The sequence below is a fragment of the Plecotus auritus genome (assembly GCF_963455305.1).
Source record: "Plecotus auritus genome assembly, chromosome: 1".
In the NCBI taxonomy this organism is placed as follows: Eukaryota; Metazoa; Chordata; class Mammalia; order Chiroptera; family Vespertilionidae; genus Plecotus; species Plecotus auritus.
In genome coordinates, this window is record NC_137770.1 from 51,811,470 (window position 1) to 51,831,869 (window position 20,400).

General features: G+C 44.6%; 1 protein-coding gene across 7 annotated transcripts in view; it reads left to right on the top strand.

The window, feature by feature from the left end:
- HERC1 (HECT and RLD domain containing E3 ubiquitin protein ligase family member 1) overlaps positions 1 to 20,400 on the top strand; it is a 184,558-nt gene extending 164,158 nt beyond the window's left edge. For all 7 annotated transcript variants that reach the window (XM_080659702.1, XM_080659704.1, XM_080659705.1 and 4 more), the window contains exons 70-78: positions 1,401 to 1,539; positions 3,405 to 3,574; positions 4,606 to 4,775; positions 5,055 to 5,220; positions 6,778 to 6,854; positions 8,339 to 8,591; positions 13,811 to 13,963; positions 16,764 to 17,069; positions 19,769 to 20,400. In XM_080659702.1, coding sequence (XP_080515828.1) covers positions 1,401 to 1,539; positions 3,405 to 3,574; positions 4,606 to 4,775; positions 5,055 to 5,220; positions 6,778 to 6,854; positions 8,339 to 8,591; positions 13,811 to 13,963; positions 16,764 to 17,069; positions 19,769 to 19,954 — 1,620 coding nt within the window. In that variant the 3' untranslated portion in view covers positions 19,955 to 20,400. The remainder of the gene's footprint in view (positions 1 to 1,400; positions 1,540 to 3,404; positions 3,575 to 4,605; positions 4,776 to 5,054; positions 5,221 to 6,777; positions 6,855 to 8,338; positions 8,592 to 13,810; positions 13,964 to 16,763; positions 17,070 to 19,768) is intronic.

Consider the following 20,400-nt stretch of genomic DNA (forward strand, 5'->3'; position numbering starts at 1 on the left):
AAGTCTGCAACCCAGGCATGTGTCCTGACCTGGAATTGAACTGGTGACCTCTTGGTGCATGGGACAACGCTCAACCAACTGAGTCACACCAGCGAGGGCTATACCATGGTTTTTAAAAAATCACAGCAAAAAGATTAAGGGGATTAACTGAGTATATGTATGAGTTTACACATATTGATAGGTGCCTGGCACATAATAAGCAGCACTTTGTAAGTATTTGGTACTATCATCATCATTTCTACTACAGTAATATGTGAGATTAGGTACTAGGAGCATCAGTGATGGAAAGAATGAAACAACATTCAATATTATATTCTATAATATTGTGTGCAAAGTACATTTGTGTTTGTACAGGAGGTCATGTCATCCCCATTATACAGAGGAATGAACTGAGCCTCTAAGAGGTTGAGGAAAGATTCAAGATTGATGGGTTTAGCCTACTCTATATATGGAAGAGGGAGGGACTTTGGTGGGAGATGTCTGAGATGCCTGCTACTGCAGAGCCACATCGCCTTCCTCTATAAGTCCTTTCTGGGTTTGGCTGCCACTAGAGTAGGTGCTCAGGTGCCCTCAAGTTCAAGGTCCAGTATTATCCATTTTGGCCCTGTTGTCTCCTTACCAGTGTCTTAGCAGATCAGGAAGCTGCTCATCATTGTGGTTACATATTGTGTTAATGGAGGAAAATTGACGTTGAGGACACTTTTGGCAGGTCCCTGACAGGGCCTTGACATGATCCTATTTAATGATGTGGTGCTTAGCTGCTGAAACAGTGAGTGTTTTTTGTTTTTGTTTTTTTAATATGTTTTTATTGATTTGAGAGAGACCCTAAGAACAGAGATCTGGAAGAGAGAGGGAAACATTGATGAGAGAAAATCATCAGTTGGCTGCCTCCTGCATGCCCCCCTACTGGGGATCGGGCCCGAAACCCAGGTATGTGTCCTGACCTGGAATTGAACCGGAGAACAGAGATCTGGAGGAGACCCTGAGAACAGTCAGACCCTAAGAACAGAGATCTGGAGGAGAGAATCTGCTTCTGTAACTATGTTAAAAATCAAGAAATAAATGTGTTTTAAGTAAAAGCTCTGTAGATCACTGTTATCTTTTAAACTTTCTAAGAATTCATTTCCTCTCCAGAAGTGGAATCTAAGGATGTGTTCAGTCATTAAGACTCTCTGCTAGATTGGGAATGGCTTTGTTGTATCTTAGGTTTTAGGAGACAGTCTGAGCTCTGAGGTCCATTCTGATAGAGAAAATCAGAATTAATTTCTTTATTTTGATGCTGTGGCTTGGTACAGATATTAACCTATTTAGACCTGCTACTTCTAAGACAGATTTCATCATCTTGGCTTCCTCTCTTCCTCTTTCTAATTGAATCTCTGTGTATTTGTAATTTACCCCAGCTTGGCCTAGGCCACACCAACCACGTTCGAGAACCGACCCTGGTTACTGTTTTGCAAGGGAAAAATGTTCGGCAGATCTCAGCTGGCCGCTGCCACAGTGCTGCATGGACAGCGCAGCCTGTCCCACCAAGAGCACCAGGTGAGGGATGAAATATCCATGCTCCTGCAGCTTCTCTTTCAGCAGTACCCAGCTGTACTCTCTGCTTGCCAGTTTCAAACTGCATCCAGACATTGTTCTGAAACCATCAAACCTTCCCCCACAAACCAAAGCACTTTTTGTGCTACCAGCACTGTAAGTACTTTCACAGCAAGAAGTTCTTCTGCAACTTTGATATGAAGCAGTCCCTCTCTGCACCCCTAAAAGAAGAAAGCATATCGCTTAAGCAGGCAAAAATAGTTTTAGAGCAGCACTAAGTGTGTTTTTATATATTAAAAAATGATGAATTGTAGCTAAGGCCTATTGTTGCCATTTTACTCAGGATGTAGCAGGACTGATGGGCTGTTTTTGCCTTTTTGTTGTTTTGTTTTTAATTTATTATGAAATCCTTATAGATCTACAAAAATATATAAAAAAAATAAAATGCACATTTGTGTACTTAACATCCAACTGTGTACTCTCCCAATTAGACCCATCTTCCATTCCCCACAAATGTAACTATTACCTTAAGTGTGACATTTCTCACTCTTATACATTTCTTTAAATCTGTACTATTTCTTTCCCAGGTCCTCAAGCCCTCTCTTTTTACCATCCTCTGTTGTCTAAGGCACTAGAATTTCTCTGAAGTGACCTTGTGCCTGAGAACTCAGAATTCTCTTCCTTTTTTGCTAACATCTCTACTTAGCCACAGGTCCGTAGGAAAGACTCCGCATGGATATTTTTTCTTAGATATACCCTAAGAGAACAAGGCAGTACTACCAAGTAGGTTCCAAACAAGCAGGAGGCAGTTTCTGATTAACAGGATCCAGAATGAGCAGTACTGCCCATGCACTGACACTTTTAGGTACTTTGGGGCTCTGCATCTTCCAGAGGGATTTCCCTCCCACTTCAGGACAGAGGCTACACGTGTGGTGGTTTAAGGTTCAGACTCTGGAACCACACCGCCTGGGTTGAATCCTGACTCTTCCATTTATGAGCTGAGTGACCTTGAGACTCGATTTTCTTGTTTATAAAATGAGGGTAATAATAGCATCTATTATAAAGAGATACAGAAGTAAATGAACCAATTCCTGGCTCTTAGAATAGTGCCAGACACATAAAAATACTCAATAAATGTTAGCTTTTATTAATAGTAGTAAAATACCTCTAGGAATTGAGCTCTACAAATCTTTGAGTGTCTTATTTCTACTTCTCTCTGCATTTTTATTAGAGGGTAACCATAGATACAGTCCTGGTAGTCTTTGCTTCTACAAAGCTCTTATTCTTGCAGTAAAAAGATTCTATTAGTCATGCACCTATATCTTTCATTCTGTCATGGTCACTTTCTGTCAGATCCCTAGTAAGTGTGGGAGGTGGCTTTGCTAAATTGCCCATTTTCATTTTCCAGAACTTTTTGCCTGGTCTTGGCCCATACCTTATGTTATTATGAATATGACATTTATTGATTGTGAAAGGAAGAATTTGGGTTTTGTTTTTAATTTATTATGAAATTCTTACAGATCTACAAAAATATATAAAGAAAAATAAAATGCATATTTGTGAAGGAACTGTTTTAGTCCCATAGTTCAATAGGAAGCTAAATTAAAGGAGAAATAAAACAAGTGTCCATAATGATAAATAAAAAAGATGTTTTATAAACGAGTACAAGTTCATCATAAATTAAGATTAATTGATAGAGAAATTGATAAATATGTGATATAGCAAATATAGCAAAATATTAATTATAGAATTTAAGTGGTAGGAATGAATGTTCATTGTACACTTTCTGTGTGTTTGAAATTTTTCAAAATACTGAAAATGCAGGCAATGCATTTTCCTTTATAAGTGTTCATTTGCTTTCTGAGCAGGTGTGTCAGTGCCTCTGCAACTGGGCCTGCCTGATGCAGTGCCCCCCCAGTACGGGGCACTGAGGGAGGTGAGCATTCACACCGCAAGGGCCAGGCTGCGGCTGCTTTACCACTTCTCGGACCTCATGTACTCATCTTGGAGGTTACTGAACCTCAGCCCCAACAACCAGGTAACATGCTGGCTTAGGAACCAGCACCCATGATGTGCTCACTATGCCTGGGCCTTTCTCTCAGCCTTTGAAAAATTATTTCATGGCTAATACTTTTTATTACTCTTAGCACCTGAAAGATGTAGAAAAGGCAACAATTCTGTTTCCATTTTATTGTTGGTTTAGTGACAGACCAGATATTGGTAATCATACTAGACACAAAGTTGTTTTCTGTTTGTTTTGGTTTATATAAACCTCAAGGAAGAATGAATGGTTAAGCATATATTTTCCATAAAGTTTATTATATGATTTAAAAATTTAAGCACATAAAGCTGTTAATACCAATTATGGCTGTTACATAAATGCATCCACAACATTTAGGAGACTTTTTGCTCTTACAAATGTGCATTCTGGGCCCTATGGAATAGGAGATGGGGGGAGATAAAGTAAATTAGGATGATTTGACTATATTTATGGAATAGTCTAGAAATATAGAAGGAAAGCAAGCTGGCAATGTTTGTTTGTTTAATGTATAGGCATACTAAAATGTATATCATTTTATAAAACTGTTCATCACAAATCTTTTGGGGAGCCAATCATGGGGCGGATGAGAGATTTGACAAATCAATGTTAGAAGTAAATAATCAGCCAGGATATGGAATATTGTGTGCACTAAACAAAGTGTCAACAAACTGTAATTAGTGTGGAAATGTTTAATGATAAAAAGTTAGGTGAGAAAAGCAGTGGAAAATTATATAAACAGCATGATCTCAACAATGTGAAAAATGTACACCTACATTAACATGGAAGAAATAGATCAAAGTGTTAATGGGACCATCTCCATATGGTAGCATCACAGATGATTTTATTTGTTTCTACATGTGTGTGTCCTTTTCCAAGTTTTTAAAAATAATAATCATATTTTATCAGAAAAAATTTTTTTAAGTGATTAATAGTTACTCATTAAAAAAACTGTATTCTAAAAATGACAAGTGTTATTTCTTTTAAGCCTTAGAGTATACCATTTCTGATAAGCTTACTTTCTGTTACAGAACAGTACATCTCATTATAATGCTGGAACATGGGGCATTGTGCAGGGACAGCTTCGGCCTTTATTAGCCCCAAGAGTCTACACCCTCCCCATGGTGCGCTCCATAGGAAAAACCATGGTTCAAGGCAAAAACTATGGACCTCAAATTACAGTAAAGAGGATATCAACCAGGTTAGCGTATGTGTGTATGTTTCACTAACTAGTTAGCATTTTTTTACATGAACTTTACTAACTAATCTCTGTGAGCCTTAGCTTCCTCATTATAAAATAGGATAGTAATAGTGCTTACATTAGTACCCAATGTGGCTGTCGTGGGCCTAGCACAGTGTTTGACTGTTGTTAAACTGGCCTCTTCATTCACGAGTGAGAAGATATCTTCAAGTGACCTTTGTGGTGATTTGCAAAGTTGGTGAGAGTTGTATTTTATTCTGTTTTCCCTTTTTTTTAAAGAGGACGAAAGTGTAAGCCCATCTTTGTCCAAATAGCAAGACAAGTAGTTAAACTGAATGCATCAGACCTTCGTCTGCCCTCCAGAGCGTGGAAGGTTAAGCTTGTTGGAGAAGGGGCTGATGATGCTGGAGGAGTGTTTGATGACACAATCACAGAGATGTGCCAGGTATATTCATTCAGTGTCCCCTGCTGAGTTGTCCACTCAGGTGTTGGCCATTCTATTGTTTCCAGTGTTTACTCTGTCAGCCATCCTATATAATAACAGGGTGATATGCAAATTGACCCTAATGTTGGAACGACCGGTCACTATTATGCGCACTGACCACCAGGGGGCAGACACTCAACACAGGAGCTGCCCCCTGGTGGTCAGTGTGCTCCCACGGGGGGAGCTCCGCTCAGCCACAAGCCGGGCTGATGGCTGCGAGTGCAGCAGCGGTGGCAGGAGCCTCTCCCGCCTCCTCAGCAGTGCTAATGATGTCTGACTGCCATCAGTTGGACATCCCCTGAGGGATCCCGGGCTGCCAGAGGGATGTCTGACTGCCAGCTTAGGCCTTATCCCCTGGGGAGCGGGCCTAAGCCGGCAGGTGGACATACCCCGAGGGGTCCTGGACTGCGAGAGGGTGCAGGCCAGGCTGATGGCCCCTCCCCCCCCCCCCCCAGTGCACAAATTTTCGTGCATCGGGCCTCTAGTGTTGTTTTGTTTTTTAATATATTTTATTAATTTTTTACAGAAAGGAAGGGAGAGGGATAGAGAGTTAGAAACATCGATCAGCTGCCTCCTGCACACCCCCTACTGGGGATGTGCCCGCAACCAAGATACATGCCCTTGACCGGAATCGAACCTGGGACCCTTCAGTCTGCAGGCCGACGCTATATCTACTGAGCCAAACCGGCTAGGGCTCTAGTGTTTTTATAAATGTAGCAACGATGCATTTGTGAACCTTATATAAAGTCATGCTGTTAATGGTTGTATAGGTGAATTATAGTAAGGGTTTGTGAAATGCTTTATGAAGATACCTTATTGAATAAATGTCAGTGCTTAGCCATCTCCCATTGATTCACTGTTGTGCTATAATACTGGCAGGGAAAACTATAGTGACACATATTTATATTTATATTTATATTTATATTTATATTTATATTTATATTTATGTAAAAGACAAATCCAGGATAACTCACGTGCTCTGACTTATTCTGGTGCTTTTAGAACTGCCAGGCTCCAGGTGAAGTAGAAAAGCAAGTGTGAAGTGTTTGGATGATTTCTTTTTTTTTTTTTTTAATATATTTTATTGATATTTTACAGAGAGAGGAAGGGAGAGGGATAGAGAGCTAGAAACATCGATGAGAGAGAAACATCGATCAGCTGCCTCCTGCACACCTCCCACTGGGGATGTGCCCGCAACCAAGGTACATGCCCTTGACCGGAATCGAACCCGGGACCCTTTAGTCCGCAGGCCAACGCTCTATCCACTGAGCCAAACCGGTTTCGGCTGGATGACTTCTTATTTAAGGTCTACAGTGGCAGCTTTGCTTCCAGATCAGCTCTGACCCTTTCAGCTTTGTGTGGTATTAGGATTTTTCTGATAAATCAATCATAGAGAGTTGGCTGGTTGTCACATAGCATTATAAAGTTCTCAAATATTCTCTTTTCAGTATGATACTTAATATAGTTCATTCTCTTGATGCATTTGATTTTCATTTCTCAAAAATTTTTCTTCTATAGGAACTTGAAACTGGTATTGTTGACCTTCTTATACCCTCTCCCAATGCTACTGCAGAAGTGGGTTACAATAGGGACAGGTAAGACAATCAGTAAGTGTTTATGGAATGTCAATAATAATAATAATAATAACAACTCACATTACAGAGTGCTTACTGTGTGCCAAGCACTGCTCTAAGTGCCTTACGTGTATTATCCCACCGAATCCTCATTATAACCCTAAGGAGTAGCAACTACTAATATTCTCTTTTCATAGATAAGAAAGCTGAGGCACTTTTATCATGATTTGGTATTTAGTATGGGACTAACTCTGATAAAATAGAGGGGTAGAGGAAACTCAGACTTGATCATGGAACCTGACTTCTTGTGTGTTTCTGAAGGCCAATATGACCTCTCTTCAAGGAATTTTCTGCATCTAAGTTTATTTAAAAGCTTTAAACTGGTGCAGCCACTGTGAAAAACAGTATGGATTTTCCTCAAAAAATTAAAAAGGGAACTCCCATTTGACCCAGTGATCCCGCTTCTAGGAATATATCCCAAGAAATCAGAAACACCAATCAGAAAGGATATATGCACCCTTATGTTCATAGCAGCACAATTTACAATAGCTAAGATTTGGAAACAGCCTAAGTGCCCATCAGCAGATGAGTGGATCAGAAAACTCTGGTACATCTACACAATGGAATACTAACTATGCTGCAGTAAAAAAGAAGGAACTCTTACCATTTCCAACAGCATAGATGGACCTGGAGAGCATCATGCTAAGTGAAATAAGCCAGTTGGAGAAAGATAAATATCATACGATCTCACTCATTTGTGAGTGAACAACATATGTATAATGAACAACATAAACTGATGAACAAAAATAGAGCCAGAGGGGAAAAAATATACTAGAATATTAGAGAAGTAATCCTGTTATTTACAAATTTTTAATATTTCCTACAATTTTTGTAATATCATAATATGTTAGTACAGTTTTGGTAATATTATTGTACTTAAAATCATTTTATTCTTGAAGTATTAATGTTTATTGCATGTAATATTATATGTAAGATCATTTTCCTTGAATAATTGGTATTTATTGCATGTAACATATTTAAAATCACTTTTTTGTGAGAAAAATAAAAGCTTTGATATGTTATCAAGTCACAGCACTTAGTATTTGCAATTGTATATTATCCTTGTATTTGCCAAATTTTGAATTCTGGATCTTTTGTCATGCACTTGTACATGATAAATGAAATGATTTTAAGAAATAGAGCTTCCTGGAGTAGATAGCTTAAGGGTTAATAGACCATTTACTTGCCCTTTTATGGATCTTCAAAAAACAATTCAAAGTGTGGTCACTGTGCTACCAGAATAGTAGCTACAGGCCACATGTAATTGTTGAGCACTTGAAATGTGGTTAGAGTGGCTGAAGAACTGAATTTTAAATTTTATTTAATTAATTTAAATGGCCACATGTTGGGCAGCGCAGATCTAGACTAATGCTATAGCTGTTGGATAACTTACTCTAATAAAATTGAGGACAACTCTGTTTGAAATATTTTCTTTAATTTTGCAGGTTCCTTTTTAACCCTTCTGCCTGTCTTGATGAACATTTAATGCAATTTAAGTTCTTGGGAATTTTAATGGGGGTTGCCATTCGCACAAAGAAGCCTCTGGACCTGCACTTGGCCCCTCTGGTATGGAAGCAGCTGTGCTGTGTCCCCCTTGCCCTGGAGGACCTGGAGGAGGTGGACCTGCTGTATGTGCAGACCCTCCATAGCATCCTTCACCTTGAAGACAGTGGGATCACTGAGGAGAGTTTCCATGAGGTAATTGTGGCCGGTCCATTATTCTGCTGGTGTAGAGTAGAATCTACACTAATAAAAGAGAAAAATGCTAATTGACTGTACCTCCGCTACGCCCACAACCAATCAGGAGTGATATGCAAATTAAGCCAACAAAGATGGATGGTAAATTTGCATATTCAGGAGGGGCGGGCTGCGCCTGACACTGCCTGCGGGGTCCAGGCCACCATGGGGGACCAGGCAGGCCAGTCGGGCTGCACCTGACGCCGCCCGCTGGGTCGAGGCCACGATCGGTAACCAGGCAGGCGGGGTGGGGGGGAGCAGCGCCTGACACTGCCCGCGGGGTCCAGGCAGCCATCGGGGTCGGGCAGGCCTGGCGGGCTGTGCCTGATGCTGCCACGGGATCCAGGCCGCCATCGGGGACCGGGCAGGCCTGGCGGCCAGCACCTGATGCCGCCCGCGGGGTCCAGGCCACCATCGGGGACCTGGTTAGGCGGGGGTGGCCAGGGTCTCTGGGATCACTGTCTGTCCCTGGGCTGCCTGTGGACACTGGTGGAGCAGGCCGGGGTTGAACATTTTAATGAAAATGGGATGCCTGTGCCCCAACCCACCGCACCCCGTCCCTGGCGAGGAGAGGGCAGTGGGCAGTTAGCAGGCACCAGGGCTTGGAAGGGACTGGGAGCAACCTGCAGGCATGCTACCAGGAAGAGGTGCTGAACCATGATGACGCAGAGGACTGGCTGATGGAGGCCCGCAAAGGTGCAGATGAGTCGGCTCTCGCTGGTGCTGAGCTTGAAAAGTGCATCGACAGCCTGATGGACTAAATCGCCTTTCTGAAGAAGATGCATGAAAAGGAGATCGCCGAGCTGCAGGCGCAGATCCAGTACGCTCAGATCTCCGTGGAGATGGACACGTTCTCCAAGTCCGACCTCTCTGCCGCGCTCAAGGACATCTGCACCCAGTACGAGAAGCTGGTTGCCAAGATCATGCAGAATGCAGAAGAATGGTACAAGAGCTGCTTCACCATGCTGACCGAGAGCAATGCCAAGAACACCTACAGGGTGCGCGCCGCCGAGGAAGAGGTGTCTGAAAGCCGCCACCTGCTAAAGGCCAAGACCCTGGAGATCAAAGCAAGCCGGGGCATGAACTAAGCTCTGGGAAAGCAGCTGCGAGAGCTGGAGGATAAGCAGAACTCTGATGTTAGTGCTATGCAGGACACAATCAACAAATTAGAAAATGAGTTGAGAACTACAAAGAGTGAAATGGCATGATATTTAAAAGAATACCAGGACCTCCTCAATGTGGCTTTGGACATTGACATTGCAGCTTACAGGAAACTCTTGGAAGGTGAGGAGACCCAGCTCAGTTTCACCAGCGTGGGAAGCATAGCCAGCAGCTACTCCCAGAGTTCCCAGATCTTTGGTCGATCTGCCTGCGGTGCTTACAGACCAGCTCCTACTTGATGTCCGCTCACTCCTTCCCTTCTTAATACACCAGCCACGTCCAGGAGGAGCAGACGGAGGTGGAGGAAACCATTGAGGCTGCAAAAGCCAAGGAAGCTAAGGATGAACCCCCCTCTGAAGGAGAAGCTGAAGAGGAGGAGAAGGAAGTGGCTGAGGAAGAGGAAGGAGAGGAAGAGGAAGAAGGTGCCAAGGAAGAATTTGAGGATGCAAAGGAAGAAGAAGAAGGATGTGAAGGTGAAGGAGAAGATGCCCAAGAAGCTGAGGATGAGAAGAAAGATGAAGGTGCTGGGGAGGAGCAAACAACCAAGAAAAGATTGAGCCCCCCTTTCCTTAATTATTTCAGGAATAATCCTCCTGAAACCAGATCAACCCAGTCACCAACCAAGCAGTTGAGTTCCCGATACTATATGAATTAAGAAGTCAATGTATTTAACATTCTGAGGTGACTCAGGTTGGACATTAAATGTTGTGCTATGACTTTTCTCCTTATGCAGAGTATCTGTTTGCTTGCAGAGTGGCTTCCTGGCTTGCTGCCAGCCTGTGCATGGTCCATGCTTATGAGTTCAGGATCTATGACAATGTGAATAATTCAGATGTTTACAATAAAAACACATGAATACATGAATTCACTGATGTTAATGTTAAACTTCATGGAAAAAATAGTCCTTTGAATCTTTGGTGGTTAGAAATTAAAGACCTCAACTCATGTGCAATAAACAGTAAATAAAGTTACACTGAATGACAAAAAAAAAAAAAATACATTAGGGGCCAGGAAACGTTCACAGAACTGGGGAACCATTCCCAAATCAGGAAGGGAAGTCACAGGGTGTATATTATTGCTATGAATACAGTATTTCCTACTACTTACAACATATACAATGTAATGTATTAGATGCCTTCCTATCGCATGAAGTATGTATTCTCATAGAGTAATACTGGTACATATGTTATAGTTATGGCAGTATGTCATATCCTATCTATATTAATAAGAGGGTAATATGCTAATTAGACCATGAGACCTTCCAGAAGTCCTTCCAGACAAAGCCATGGTGGCGGGGCCGAGGCAGAGGCAGTTAGGGGTGATCAGGCCAGGAGGGGAAGGCAGTTGGGGGTGATCAGGCCAGGATGGGAGGGCAGTTGGGGGTGATCAGGCTGGCGGCGGGGGGGGGGGGGGCAGTTGGGGGCAATCAGGCCAGCAGGCAGAGTGGTTAGGGGTGATCAAGCAGGCAGGCAGGTGAGCGGTTAGGAGCCAGCAGTCCCGAATTGTGAGGGGGTTGTCCGACTGCCAGTTTAGGCCCGATCCCACAGGGGTCTCAGATTGGAGAGGATGCAGGCCGGGCTGAGAGACACCCCCGCCATGCATGAATTTCGTGCACTGGGCCACTAGTATATATATACTAGAGGCCCGGTGCATGAATTCGTGCATGGGTGGGGTCTGGCTGGCCTGGCCCCAATCAGGGTGGATTGGGACTGGTCCTTTTGGGAGGAGATGGCGGGAGGTTGGCCGGCCGGCCTGTCCTGATCAGGCTGGGCCAGCTGGGGGAAGGGGCTGTGGGCAATTGGCCAGCAGGCCCCACCCCCGATTGGGGTTGGGGGGCTGATTGGGGGTGGGGCTGGCCATGGGGAGGAGCTGTGGGCCGGCTGGCCCCGCTCTTGAATAGGGTGGGTGGTGCCAATTGGGAGCCAGCAGCCTGGTGGAGGGGCCATGGGTGGTTAGCTGGCCAGCCCCGCCCCCTATTGGGGTGGGGGGGACGATTGGGTAGTGCTGGCCAGGGGGATGGGGCGGCTGCGGGCTGATCAGGGTGATGGGGGCCCATTGGGGGCTTGGCCAGCCAGCCCCGCCCCCTATTGGGGTGGGGGGCTGCGATCGGGCAGACTGGCAGGGGGGTGGCTGTGGGCCTATTGTGGTGGGACAGGCTGATCGGGGGCAGGGCTGGCGGGGGGGAAGGGAGGAGGCATTTGGCTGGTGGCCGGCTCTTGATCAGGGTGGGAATGTCTGATCAGGGGCAGGCCAGCAGTGGGGAGGGGCCACAAGGTTGGCTGGCAGGTCCCACCCCCTGATCGGGTGGTTCGCTGGCCACAGTGGGCGTCGTAGTGACCGGTTGTTAAGGTCGTTATGGCCGTCATGGTCACTGGCTTTTTATATATATAGATATATATATAGATATTTAACTCAGATATTGTCTCATACTTGCTGTCTGGCTGGTCCACGCATGTCCCAATGCTGTCCTGAGCAGTTCAACCCCAGCAATTTGTTTGTTTGTTTGTTGTTAATCCTCACCCGAGGATATTTTTTCCACTGATTTTTAGAGAGAGTGGAAGGGATGGAGGGAGAGAGAGAAGAAGAGAGAGAGAGAAGAGAGATACTGATGTGAGAGAGACACATCGATTGGTTGCCTCCTGCACGGGCCCCTACCGGGGTAGGGAATCACTGGACCAAGAATAGAACCCACAACCCTTTGGTGTGTGGGCGGACACTCTAACCACTTTGCCATACCAGCCAGGGTTCAGCCCCAGCGATTTAAATAGCTTCTAACAGAGTTGGCTCCAGCACCCAGCTTCTACTCCTTCCCCTTTAATCACTCCTATGCATGTTAGAGTGGAGGACCCAAAGAACCAAGGTGGAGAGGGAGTTCATCCAACTTGGTTTAGGGGAGAAAGATTCAGCCTCATTTTTTTTTTTTAAATATATTTTATTGATTTTAGAGAGAGGAAGGGAGAGAGAAACATCAATGCTGAGCAGAATCATTAATTGGCTGCTTCCTGCACGCCCCCTCCTGGGGATTTCACCCATAATCTGGGCATGTGCACTGATTGGGAATCGAACCTGACCTCCTGGTTCATGGGTTGACACTCAACCTCTGAGACACACCAGCTGGGCCAGCCTCAATTTTAATTACAGCCAGATGAGTCAGCATTCCCTACTGATCAAATAGCCTGACCAGCTATCTTGATTGCCTTGTTTTTAGCCTTAAAAATATTGATGATGCCCAGCCGGTATGGCTCAGTGGTTGAGTGTTGCATGAACCAGGATCATTGTTCGATTCCCAGTCAGGGCACATGCCTGGGTTGCAGGCTCAATCCCCAGTAGGGGGCATGTAGGAGGCAGCTGATCAATGATTCTCTTCATTGATGTTTCTATCTCTCCCTCTCCCTTCCTCTCTCTGAAAATCAATAAAAACAGCCCTAGCCAGTTTGGCACAGTGGATAGAGTGTCAGCCTGCAGACAGAAGGGTCCTGGATTCCATTCCGGTCAAGGGCTCATAGCACAGTTGCAGGCTTCTCCCCGGCCCGGGCCCTGGTCGGGGCTCATGCAGGAGCAACCAATCGATGTGTTTCTCTCACATTGATATTTCTCTGTCTTTCCCTCTCTCCACTCTCTTCAAAAAATCAATGGAAAAAGCCCTAGCCGGTTTGGCTCAGCGGATAGAGCATCGGCCTGCGGACTGAAGGGTCCCAGGTTCGATTCCAGCCAAGGGCACATGCCTGAGTTGCGGACTCGGTCCCAAATGGGTGTGCAGGAGGCAGCCAATCGGTGATTCTCTCTCATCATTGATGTTTCTGTCTCTCTATCCCTCTCCCTTCCTCTCAAAAATCAGTAAAAATATATATATTTTTAAAAATCAATGGAAAAATATCCCCGGGTGAGGATTAAAAAAAAATCAATAAAAACATTTTTTAAGAGTATATTGATGATGTTACTGTTTTGCTGCATCTGAGTAACATACTTTTTGTTGTCATTTCTACCATGTAGTTAAGTCTTTTTTCTTCTATTCTTAGATGATTCCTCTTGATTCTTTTGTTGGTCAGAGTGCTGATGGCAAAATGGTTCCCATTATCCCTGGTGGAAATAGTATCCCACTCACATTTTCCAATAGGAAGGAGTATGTGGAAAGGGCCATTGAATATCGACTTCATGAGATGGACCGACAGGTGAGATGAAACATTTTGGGAGATGCTTGTGAATATTTGCCTTTGTCTCCCAACAGGAGCTGAATAAGTACTACCAAATTTTGGCATATGAATTTATTATGTTGATTCATTTATATCTATATTTCAGCCCCTATTCAGAGACTTTTCAGGCCATATCTCTGGGTCTCCTATCTCCTTACTCAAAGCCTTTTTCGGGTCAGCTCTGAATTGATCACTGGTTGGATTGAGGCCAAGCTCTGACCCAGGCCTTCATACCCTGCATCCCTACTCCTCCTCATCTCTTACTGCTCTCCAACCCAGTGTCCCCACTCCAGCTTGGTCATCAGGTCCATATAAAGGAGCCCTGAACACGGATCTTGCAATCCCACATGAGTGCCTCTTCCCCTCTCCTGCTACAATCCTTCAAGTCCCAGCTAAGAATGTGTCTCCTCTACAGACCAGCTTTCCTATAGGTCCATTACCTGTAGAGATCTTTTTTGTTGCTTAGAAATTCCTCAAGATATCACATGCTTCTGTGTTGTCTAAGAATTAGGCTGCAGAGTTTGGGTCTTGTTTCTTCAATTAGCTTGTAAGACATTAAATGAAGAATGTATTCTTTCTTTCCATCTATATCCTATATATTCTTGTTTTATGTTGACATATAGTAAGCATTTAATAAATGATGGGAGTATGATCATAGAAATTAATATTGTGTCCAAAAATGATTTTTTTTGGTTATCCAATTCTCATTTGCCACTTCAGTAATACTTTATTTGTAAAACATATTGAGGTCTTATTGAGAGCTGGACTCAGGCTCTGAGGCTGTGTAGTAATTTAAAATACATATATTCTGTACCCTTAACTCCTGGTTCCTTCTTTGACTCTGACTTTGGGCCAATTCCTGTCAAAACACAAAATCCCTTAGTTTAATGAGGGTGGGTTTGGTCAGCAATACTATTTACACAGCCAGGGCTTAGGATTTGTCTCTAGCTCTTGACTATTTTTAATCCTCAAAGAGTGAATAACTGGCTAAAAATGTATTGATCACCTCCTGCATGCCAGGCATGGTTTGGGCACCTTCATGTGCAGTTTTTCCCATAGTTACTCTGTGAGATAAAGATTACCATTACCATTTCACAGATGAAAACACTGAGTCCAGAGACATGCAGTGATGTGCCCAAGGCATAGCCAGGATCCCAAACCAGGTTTAACTTTGGGGTCCAGGCTCTTCTGCTGGCCCTTCCTCTGAGGATCACATTGACCCTCCACTCTCTGTCAGTGGTGCTCTGCTCTGCCCTGGCTTTGTTCCTTTCTCTGTAAGGAGCCCTTCTTCCTCTTTTGCTTCCTCTTGTCGCTTAGAACCCAGTGTTCTTCCCATAGCTGTCCCCAGTTATCCCCTGCCCAAGCAGCCAGCCCATACTGTAGCCTCAGTTTTTCAGACAGCTTTTGGTTTATATTCTACCAGGCATGACATCTTGTTTTGGGCAGACTTTGTCTGAAGTATTTTATTTATTTTTAATTTATTTTATTGTTGAAAGTATTACAGATGTCGCCTTTTTTTCACCATTGACCCCCCCTCAACCCCGCTCCTGCCCCAGGCCTTCACCACACTATTGTCTGTGTCCATGGATTATACGTATATGCATATAAATTCTTTGGTTAATCTCGTAGCTGAGGTATTTTAATATCAGTAGAGACTGCCAATCCTGTTTCTTAGTCCCAGGCATGACAACTGTATACCAATCATACCTCCAGGGCCTTCCTCAAGGTTTGGCCCTGTGGAGGTTCTTGGGTTTTGTTTGGGTTTGTTTTTTTATGGTAGATAGTTTTGAGTTGGCCAAGAGTGAAGGTGTATTTATGAAACAAACTTTGAAGGATGGTAAGTCTGTATATATGGGATGCACTACTTACAACCTTGGAGGAGTTCTAAACAGACTGTGTGGGCAGCCCCAGCAGCGCCCCCCTCGGTATTCTCAGAGAGCAGGCAGTATAAACTCCCATCACACAGACTTTCTTGTAGTTACTCAATTAACATTCTCATCATAATTATGTGAGCAGCAGTATGTGCCTCACTTTTCAGGTGAGAAAATTACAGTAAAAGAAGTGGTGGAGCTGGGATTTGGAACTCGAGATTCCTAATTAAATTCTCTGGCCTTTTTACTGCCCTCTTACAAAGAATTTCCAGTTTTACTTTCTTCTTTGTACTTTTCTACCTTATTTTTTAACAATGAACACAAATAATTTTTACCAAGAAATGACTGTTTTCAAAAGAAAAATATAAGTTACAAAAACAATGGAAGCTAGACGTCCTCTAAGAGCTTCTTACTGTGCTGGGGATTCAGACTATCCCACACAGCACACTTTCACAGCTTGTGGCCACATGTGTGGCAATGTGAGTGAGTGGGGTTGGCATTGGGTAGGGCCCAGCAGATTGGGATTGTGTGGGGGAGGGGAGGTGGGCTCCTAAATTGAACTTGAACTAGGACCAGAAGGAGCATCTGAGTCCCACAAGCAGGGAGAAGCTCTAACAAAGGGTTAGAGTAGTGGTTCTCAACCTTTCTAATGCTGCGACTCTAATACAGTTCCAACGAAAATAATTTTATGGTTGGGGGTCACCACAACATGAGGAACTGTATTAAAGGGTCGTGGCATTAGAAAGGTTGAGAACCACTGGGTTAGAGGGAAGGAGGGTGGGCTGAGCACGTGGGCACTGGTGGCTGGAGTTCTGAGGGGTAAGTGGAAGGTCTGGGGAGTGGCTGGGCAGGTGGAAGGTGCCCACTCTGTGCTCACATACTGAATGAACACCCTCTTCTGGGGGCAGGTGGCTGCAGTCCGAGAAGGGATGTCCTGGATTATCCCTGTGCCACTGCTGTCCCTCCTCACAGCGAAGCAGCTCGAACAGATGGTGTGCGGGATGCCAGAGATCTCGGTAGAAGTGCTGAAGAAAGTGGTGCGGTACCGGGAGGTGGATGAGCAGCATCAGCTGGTGCAGTGGTTCTGGCACACGCTGGAGGAGTTCTCCAATGAGGAGCGGGTGCTGTTCATGAGGTTTGTGTCTGGAAGATCTCGACTACCAGCCAACACTGCTGACATTTCTCAGAGATTTCAAATCATGAAGGTTGATAGGGTAAGTAAGCTATTTTTTCCTCCTTGGTAATGTCTGTCCCTATTGCATGTTGAGAAAACCAAACAGTGACCCTCAAGTAGGCCTGCCAATTCAGGCTTAATGCTTGGAATTTCCTAATTTAAAAAAAAAAAATCAAGCAGAAAAATTTGTTCAGAAAAAATCACATAACCTCAGCTTAAAAAGTCCAAAATAGGTGTAGAAAGCACACTACAACCAACAACCTTCCATATCCCAGTATCTTCCTGAGTGAAAGCTAGGCTTGGAGGGTGGGTCATCATGTTGCCCCTGTCTCTTATTTCCTACCCCCTTTTCTTTGTGTGACTTATCTCTGGAACATGGTCCTGTTTGTTTGCATGAAGATGCTAACCATTAGCTGGTGCACATGCTCTAGAAGGAACTTGAAGACGTGGGGAGCAGCGGTAACATGCTCTGCGACTACTTGTGTGGTGTGCCTCGTGGAGCAGGCAATGCAGCGTCTCTGTGGCCTGATGAAAGGCCCCAGCTGCAAAGCCCCAGCCCAGCTGCCGTTTTGACAGATGGCCTAGGAATAAAAGGGCTTAGAGTCTTGAATGCACACTGCTGCCAGAGTCATCTTTCTCAAGCACCCATCTGACCACGTCCCTCCTCCCTTCAGACCACTCAGGGGCCCCTGCATTGACTCCAGGACAAATGCCCACCCTCTTTGCAGCCTTAAACACCTCCAGTCTGACCTCTGCCCTACTTTGTGATACAACCTCTTGACACTTATTATGTTCTGGCTATAATGGACCGCTTGCCTTTCTCCCCGACAGACCGTGCTATTTTTAAACTTCCATGCCTTTGTACACTGTTCCCTAGCTTTAGCAAGTTCTCTTTTACACACTTTTCCATCTATGCTTAGCAGGCACTTATTTTTTAAGCCTAACAACGTCATCTCCTCCAGGAAGCCCTCCTTGATGCTTTCCTGTGTCCCCTGATCATTCCTGAGGGCAGACTTAGATCCCCTTCTTTCCATCTCCTGAATATCTGGTATACCCCACAGCATTAAGTTAGAAGTGGCTGTGTTCCCTCTATCCCTGCTCCCTCCCCCTGCCCCAGGCTGGGCAGTCCTCCAAACAGGGTCCATGGTGTTTATTCTGGAAACAGTAAGGAAAGTTTGGCCTCTTCACACAAGGGCCCTTCCTGCCAGTTTCAGCAGGTTTCAGTATCTGCCTTTCTGGTGTTTTTCCAGTAACTACTCCTGGAAATTGCTGTAGCCAAAGCCGTCCCTCCTCCACTGCCTCCTGAGGCTGCCCGCCTGGGCTCCACTCCTGGGCTAGGCTTGTTGGAGAGGCCATGCACAGGAAGGGCTATGAAAGAGCCTTTCCATAAATTTTCTACATGACTTGCCAGAAACTATAAGTTGTAAATCTGTTTTGTTGCTTCAGAGAGAGGTCGGGAGGAGGAACTGGTTTATTTCTATTCAGCTCTGGAAAAAACCCTTGCCTTATATCTGTCCAGGGCTACCCCTGCCATCCCTGGAGTTAATCCACCACTAATCCCCTGCCTGGTGGGGGAGGGAGGTGCGGGCGGGATGTCAGCCTCAGAAAACTGACCACTGCTGGTCTCTCCTTTGTGACTGACTCTTAAACCATTTTTCCAGTTTCCAAGTCCGAGCCACCTGCTAACATTCCCCTTCAGTGTCTTTGCTACTTTGGTTTTTTCTGCATTCAAGCTTTCTGTGTCCTCACTGGCTCTGGCACAGTTAGGCTTCTGGGCCCTCCATCTCCCACCTCTTAGAAATGCACTCACCTAGTGTAGGGTGTAGGTCTCAGAGAAGGAGAAGGGTGCTGGTTTTAAGAGAGAGTGGACAGGTTCTTTTTTTCAAACTAAAAAACAACAACATAAAATCAATGTAATATTGTTAAAATTATTACAGTTTGAAAATGGTTGTGTTTACTGGGAGAGACAGGGAACATGTATAATCCTCTCTCTCTAGTAGTAGCCATTCTCACCTTACACCTTTGTGTAATTCCTCCCAGTCCTTGCCTCAAGCATACACATTTTTTATGTAAAATTTTGTATTCTGCTTTTTTCGCTTAACAGTCTACCCCCAGCACTTTTCTGTTTTGCTACAAGTCATCATAATTATCATTTTAAATAGCTGTATCCCTGTCAGTGAAATGGATGCACTGGGACTAGGTTAATTCTCCTTTCTCACTTGAGCTGTGTGCTGGTGGCCATGCCGGGTGAAGCGGGCAGAGTGCACGCTGCAAGGACATGGAGGGAAACAGAAGCATGGTGGGTTCCTGGCAGTTTTTCCTTCCATTTCACCAGCTCTGTTGGGGTCCTGAAGCAGCTTCACATTTGTACCCTCTTGGTGAAAGGGAAGGAACTCTGTTGCACCCTTATTCTGTGGCAGGCACTGTGTGAAGCATGTTCTCTCACGTAATCCTGCCAGTCGGCTTGTCCTCACTTTACACACGAAGGCATTGGAAGAGTGAGAAGAGGAAGGGAAGCATCTTCACCAAAAGTCTTGATGGCTGTGGACACCAGAGCCCACACTCTTTCCGCCATGGCCAGTCTACTTCCCCCAGTTGGCCACTCGGTCATGTCTGTGCAGCCCATCTTGAAGGCAGGGAGAAGTGCTTTCCTGACTTTGGGGTGGTGGTAATGGGCAGCCCCTCTCCCCCATGACACCCTGATGCTGCACTCATGGCTCTGGGTCTATCTCTCCACAGCCTTATGATAGTCTGCCTACCTCACAGACCTGCTTCTTCCAGCTGAGGCTGCCCCCCTACTCCAGCCAGCTGGTCATGGCTGAGCGCCTGCGCTACGCCATCAACAACTGCCGCTCCATCGACATGGACAACTACATGCTCTCGCGAAACGTGGACAACACTGAGGGCTCCGACACTGACTACTGACTGCTGGGGGTGCCGTGCCGCCACCCCCTCTTTTTCTCAGTAATGCTCACTTCCAATTTCATGTTAATATACATAGATGTTTTAGGAACATAAACCAATATTATAAACAGTGGCCACATTTAGTTACTCTAAATGTAACAAAGAAATTAGATGTTTTTATTTTTCTGTGATTGTACAAAAAAAAGACAAAGTGCTCTCAGTCAGGTTTTTCCCGCCATATTTTGGTCACTTTTGATAAGTTTGCATGGAACCATTTTGGTGCATTTTTAGTTGGGAATGGTACATTTTTGTAAACCCACCCAGTGAACATGAAATTGTACATTGTGTATAATTGTTCATTAGAAAGGACAGTTTTACATGAATATTCATATATTTATTTTGTTTTAATTTGAATTGCCTGTGCAGGGTTCCTTATGCAGAGAAATAAAGCCAGTCAGGAAACAGAA